The sequence below is a fragment of the Nannochloropsis gaditana genome, assembly GCF_000240725.1.
Source record: "Nannochloropsis gaditana CCMP526 unplaced genomic scaffold scaffold256, whole genome shotgun sequence".
NCBI classification, from domain to species: Eukaryota; class Eustigmatophyceae; order Eustigmatales; family Monodopsidaceae; genus Microchloropsis; species Microchloropsis gaditana.
Window position 1 is genome coordinate 9653 of NW_005803697.1, and position 6308 is coordinate 15960.

At 50.0% G+C, this 6308-nt stretch overlaps 2 protein-coding genes across 2 annotated transcripts; one reads left to right on the forward strand and one right to left on the reverse strand.

Moving 5' to 3' along the window:
• Positions 1-644: 644 nt before the first annotated feature.
• Positions 645-2373, reverse strand: NGA_0074200 (violaxanthin de-epoxidase). The gene is made up of 4 exons (XM_005855219.1): positions 2160-2373; positions 1534-2086; positions 1159-1316; positions 645-895 (listed from the first exon to the last, which is right to left on the reverse strand). The coding sequence occupies exons 1-4, from the start codon at positions 2325-2327 to the stop codon at positions 818-820; spliced, it is 957 nt and encodes a 318-aa protein (XP_005855281.1). The 5' UTR covers positions 2328-2373; the 3' UTR covers positions 645-817.
• A 1571-nt stretch (positions 2374-3944) lies between these two features.
• Positions 3945-5460, forward strand: NGA_0073800 (uncharacterized protein; the record flags this gene model as incomplete). The annotated part of the gene is made up of 3 exons (XM_005855215.1): positions 3945-4221; positions 4380-4750; positions 5033-5460. Coding segments are annotated over 3 exons (867 nt in total), but the record flags the coding sequence as incomplete, so codon positions are not given.
• Between the last annotated feature and the right edge of the window lie 848 nt (positions 5461-6308).

Here is a 6308-nt window from a genome sequence, read left to right on the forward strand (position 1 = left end):
ACACAGTAAAAACAGTGTTTCCTGATAGCTATGTGCAGTCAGGCTCGCACACGCCATACCTTGAGGAGGGAGGTTATTAGTAGGTGAAGATATATATAAAACGCGTCGTTGCAATCAAGCAAATGTCGAAGTTTTCAAGTAGGATCATGACAGGTAGTGTACGATGTGCTATAACTAGACCAGGACTAGGCACGCGAAGGTTGACCGCTCAATTTTTGATAGGAGTGCCTCGGATGGTGACTCTCGTGCCTGACGTCTATGACATGCGCCTCAGCTTTTTGATTTTTACATTTCAACAAATTCATGTAAAACCAAATTGAGTACATCTAGAGACTGAATTTTTGGAGGAAATTTTTGAGTTTTTGATCTTGAACTTCACGTCTCCTGCGAGGAATTTCAGAAAGTATACAGCGTGTTGAGAAATCAGAAGTATATTGGAGCAAAGCCATTGCTGAAGCTTTGTGGATAGCCCCTTCATTGAATTATTCGCTTCAGAAAATCTCGAAGGCTAGGCGAGAGACAAGGACAGTCTCCCACGTAAAGAAGAGGGTGACACACTGCTATATGAGCACGAGAAAGCCAACAGCCGTGCGTATCCTTTGAAGAAGAAAGGAATATAGACAATATCTAAGGGGCATATCCCGGGATGATTTGTTCCTTAACCCTTTGCTACCATTCCGATATTCCTCAAGCCTTGTCTGTACACCGGGAAACAAGGAGACACCCCCGTGGCTCTACCGCCCTTCCAAGCATGCTCCAGTTTAGGCTCTCTCCATATCTCTCAGGATGCTGGGCTCCAAGGGCTCGCAATGCTCGCTTAAAGGGCAGGACATGGGCGGTTGGGTTGCAGCTCGCAAAACTCCTCCTCAAAATCTATGCCAATTTTTGCAAAGGCCTGACGCCAAGGAAGACGAGGGAAGTGGGGGAGGCAAATAAAGGAGTGAAATGCGGCGACAAACGTGTTGTTTTTCAGGTTTTGGATACGGTTCTTGCCATCCACACAGGAAAAGAGAATAGGAACAGTCAAGAGTGACCAAGGGCCCGCCGAGGGCATTTGCGACCCAAGCAGGCGAAAGACAACATGCAAAGACCGAAAAATGCCGACCCCGAAAACACTACAGTGCATGCACACTCCACGACAAGCTCCTCGGCTCTTACCTCTGCGGCCAAGGAGACGTGGTCGGGGGGGCTGCTTCGTTCTCGCGACAAGACCAGCCCTCCCTCGTACTGCCATGTGTTGCCTTGCCCGCAGTAGTAAAGAACAACAAGGGATGGGGCCACGTGTAGGAACCGCCACTCCTCTCCGTGGCTCATTCCTGGGGCAGACCACAGACGCGAAAAGTGAGCGTGCAGACGGGGTGGGGCCAAATGGTCCGGATAAGAGAAGACAGGAAGAAAAGAAAACATAAAAGATGCGATCTAGCAGGGGGATGGGGAGAGGAAAGAGAGGGCGAAGACGAGCACACAGAGAGCGGTTCCCCAGGGGCGGGAGGATATCGCTGACAACCCTCCGTGCCTCGCTCTCTTCCCTACCTTGGTAGGTGTAATTGAAGGCAATGGCTGTCGCCATACCGTCCGCCGGCCAAGGAAATGCTGCCTGAAGCTCGTAGGCCCGCACCCCGCCCTCCAAGGTGGGGGTCAAGTACTTGGACGTGTACAGCCAGGACGAGGCGTTCAGCGGGGAGAACGACAGGCGTTGGCACGGATAACAGTCGTACACAGCGTTCTTCCCCCAAGTCGCCCACCACGCCCCTTCCATGTCCGTGACATTTTGTGGGATCGGAAAGGCAGGATGGGTGTCCCGGCACGCGAGGGGGATGGGCGTCAGGGCAATGCAGTCGTGAGAGTCGAAGCAGCCGTTGACGGCGTCCAAGGCCTCGTTCTCATAGGTCACCACGCAGTCTGCCGTGCATTTCTGCAGCTCGATCTTGTCGGGACTATCGTCTTCCAATGAGTCGCAGGTTGAGAGGCAGGACAGGGCGGTGCGGCATGCCTGGTCCTTCACACAAGCCAAAGCCGCGTCCGTGCAATATGTCATGATACAGGTGGTGTTGGCTTCCGTCTTCGCTAGGCTTGACGGCAGGTCCTGAGCAGGGATAGACATGTCGTCAAGATTACTTTCAAGATAATAATTGAGTTGAACATGTATGAAAGCTTACCGCGGATGCCACTGTGTCCATCTCATGAGACATAGCTGCGATCAAGATAGTGCGCGCCATTGAGGGCGTGACATTGTTGACTTTCGCTCCTCCTGCGTCGGCCACTGAGGTCCAACAGACACTGATAATAGCAAAAAGAATAAAAAAGCTTTGAACAGGGTTGGCCATTGAAATGGGTATGTGGTTGGAAAGAGCGTTGTTTGTTCTCGTCCTGCGTGGAATATGGGGGAAGAGCGTAGTAGTATTGAACAAAGCAAAAGCTTCTTTGAGTTTTGGCGGGCAAATTTTATAATCATTCCTCATAGCATCTAAGGAAGAGGCTGAGATCATTTTCGAAAGCGTTCAAGTAGTACACGGGCAATTTGACAGCATGCTCCGTACCAAAAGACGAGTTATCTTGTGATATTCATCCCTCCAGGCCATTCAAGGATATGTAAAACGCTACCACGCGCCTGACGATGGCACGAGTGTGGGTGATGCTTGGCGGTACGATATTTAACGCACCCAGGGTCCTTGGCAAGCCATTTCAACAAGACAGACTTTACTCCGCATCAGGATGGCATCATCATCGGCCCCATCAACATCGGGCCCAGCCGTTAAGTAACGGATTGTCCGTTACCGGAGATGGGCCGAGGCAGCAAGTGACAAGGTTGCCGTGCTGCCATGCTGAAACTGGTGCCACGTGCCTCGTGCGTGCATACCGTTGATTGAATATGTACAGGCTTTTTAATTGAGCAAGAAACCTAAGTGGGTAGGACAATCCTTGTGTCGCCATCGTGGAGGGCCTTGCACTCAGACATGCAAGAAAGGACTCTCTTCACGGCTCATTAGTGAGGGCACAATATGATTGATGAATTGCCCCACTCCCTAAGTAGAGCTTCCTTAGCTGGCAATGAGACCGTTCAGTCATTTATATCAAGGCTATGTATCAAATACCGAATTGTCCGTACCTTTAAATTAAAGTAATCACATGATGTGTCTTATTACAGGACAAGCAAGTGGAAGCATACATAGAGTACAAATAACGCATGTATAGCAACCTAAAAGTACGTCAGCATCAATAGTACTGACTGCCGCGCATTGTTTCTACTCATGAGTGACTCTTTTGGCACTTGCACACGACAATCGTCAACCCGTAAGCCTCCACCCGCAATGTCGAGAAAAGGCGAGGTAAGCCACTACAATCGGCAGCGCAGGCGCCTGAGATGGCTAGTCTCAGGCAGTCTAGTTACATTACTCTTGACATTGAACATCATTTCACTCCGGGGGCGGCGCAGCGATGTAATGGCCTCGATTGAAACTGCGAGCAACAATGAACATCTGGCATTGCTTTCTTCGGCGGTTTCTGATAGCAAAATACTTAGTGATGACCTTCCACAAGAACGAGACATGCTTATTAGAGGTGTGAGTACAGAAAAACCCACAACGCCTGAATCTAGACCGTCACCTGAATCAAGCTTCGGGAGCCAGGAGGATCTGGAGCTAGCTTTGCGAATCACGAAGGAGAAAATTCTTCACGAAAAAGTGGAGCGACAAAAGCAGCCAAAGAGAAACGAGCAAAACGAAGAAAATGACCCGGCAAATTCCATCCAAACTGCAAACTCAAAAGAGAAAGCGTCACTTCTAGGACCGTTCGAGGCAGAAGGAGGAAACCCAGCCATTCCGTTGCTTCAACCTGCAGGCGAGAAAGCCACCCGTCCTCCAATCTCCGGTCGACCTCCCTTGCATCGTCCTGCCTCCGAGACGCATATACAAAAAATCATACTAACCATATCCAGCATCGACCGAGGTGAGCGCATCTCCGACCTGTGGGCCGGGGATAAGCTGCTGACAATCCTAAAGACCCTGGTCAGTGTCCGGGAACTTTGCGAGCGTGGCTTTGATCTGACCGTGTGGTTCATTGCCGCCTGGAAGATTTCGCAACAAAGAGAGTTGATAGAGGAAGCTTTGTTTTGTCAGCGGACGCAGGAGCCTGTCCAAATTCGGTATTGGGATCACTTTCCTCCCGATGTTGGCGGCTTCTTGAGCTCCCGCCATCGGCTCGCGATGGCGAAAGTGATGGGTAAGACAACAAAGGGAATAGAAAATGGGAAGGGGGTTGGAAAGTACTACACAGAGACACTCCTTCGCATAGAAAATGGTGGATGATGAGAGACAGTGACGATCTTTCTCCGAGCCTCGTCTTATTTATGCGCTCACATTCTCCTTGTCTACACTAAGATGAGTACGACTTCTTCATTTCCATCGAGGACGATATCTACCTCACCCCGTCAATGGTGGATGCGTATGTGCATGCAAGCGGCCGGCTTGCGCTCACCACGGACGCGTACGCCCGCGAGCATCACATGGTGGGCTTCTCCCGAAAAGAACACGACTTGCTACGAGAGGACCGGGCTTGGGCGCTGTGGGAGACACTGGCGGTGGATTACCATGTGTTGCAACTCCCCGGAGCAGGTTGGTGGGCACAAGTGACGGGAAATCCCCATCAGGCCATGTGGATGGCGACAAGGGAACAGATTTACAATTTTGAAAGCCGATGCGAGAGCGGCTTTTTGAAATTGAAACATCCTAGGGAAGCAGAATGGGTGGAGGTGAGTTTGCACGGGACAAGGGGAGTGGGAGGGGGGGAGCCGGTGCAGATTATGTATGACGCACAATTGCGGGGACTGGAGTATCTGATGATGCATCTTCTATCGTTGCTCATACTCATTCCGTCTCACAAACAATTTGTGCACCGCCACCTCCAGTTTCACAGCGGAGCCCTGCAAGTACGTCACATGTCGGGAGCGTGGCGGATGTTTTGAATCATACAACATATCCCCCGAATCTCATTATCATGCACACAATACAAAATTTTCGTTCCTCCCCTTTAGATATTTATGGGCCCCGAAGAGTGTGAGGATATCCGCAAAGTTCTTCCGATTGACGATGATATAGGGGGCTTCGAATCTTTCACGGTCTGGCACATGACGGACTCGAAACTACGAGTCATGGGAGAGGGCGTGGCACTGGTGAAGGATATTGTAACCCACTTGAATGCGGAGAAGGCCTGGAGAAAAGGGAAGATTAGGGGCGCACGAAGAAAGAATTAAGAGCGGTGAGTTAGCGGCCGAACAAGTCCGGAGATCTTTTGTGTGTAGCATGTCTAGCTGAAATTTCAGCAACCAAATGGTACATCCTGGTTGTTGATCGTCCAGACGTTCTGTATACCTGTACAGCTGTAAGATTAATTAGGATTTATAAAAGCGACCAAAATTTGTACGATGTCTAGATCCAATTTCCACCATAGATATATATATCAACCTTACAAATATTTCTTTCGGAATGACGCTTGATAGCTTCTCTTTTGGGACACTTTTTGAGTGTTTATTGTACGTCAGATGTGTATCATGAAAACGCTGTGAACACAATGTAATGTCTCCTCCCAAGTTTTGAATGTATCGCATCCCGCGTCCACGTTAGGCGCCTCACGAATGTCTTCCCATGGGAAATCACACAAACGAAGGAGTGGCCCATGAGACGTTTTCGGTTGTGCAAAAATGGCAGCGCACTGGGCAAGAGACATAAAATTTTATGTATCCATGGAGTTCTGAAAGGACACGCGCGAAATCCATTCCTGAAGGCAAACTTCAAACAATGATATGTGCAGCGAAAGACATACCGGTCGTCGTCAGAGGAAGGAGAGACATTGACTACTTCCTGCCACGGCATGGGAGGGGGAAAGGGTTTGATTGCGGGGATCAAGAAACAACGTCTATGACTGCTAATTGTGCAACCGGGAGGAAACGTCCGCTCTCTGGTCGGAGGGCGCCCTGTCTTGACAACGGTCAAAGATGATTTGGGCCTGGGAGTCGAAGACCTTGGTACTAATCAAAGAAATGTATAGATAGCCACCGAAGCCAAAGCATTCTCATAATTAAAGCACGAAGACCTTGCGAGTCCCCCTCCTCCTATCCTCCCCCATTCTCACATCGACTGCAGGAATGTCTATTCCTCGCAAGGCATACATATTCATTTTCAGCTTCATTGTCGCCCACAGATTCCTCCCCTCCTTCACCATCGACCCCTCCACGCTGCCCTTGATCGCCTTACCCGTACCTTGTGATCATTACGGTCAGGCTATCCACATCGACCTTCCCGCACGCCTCC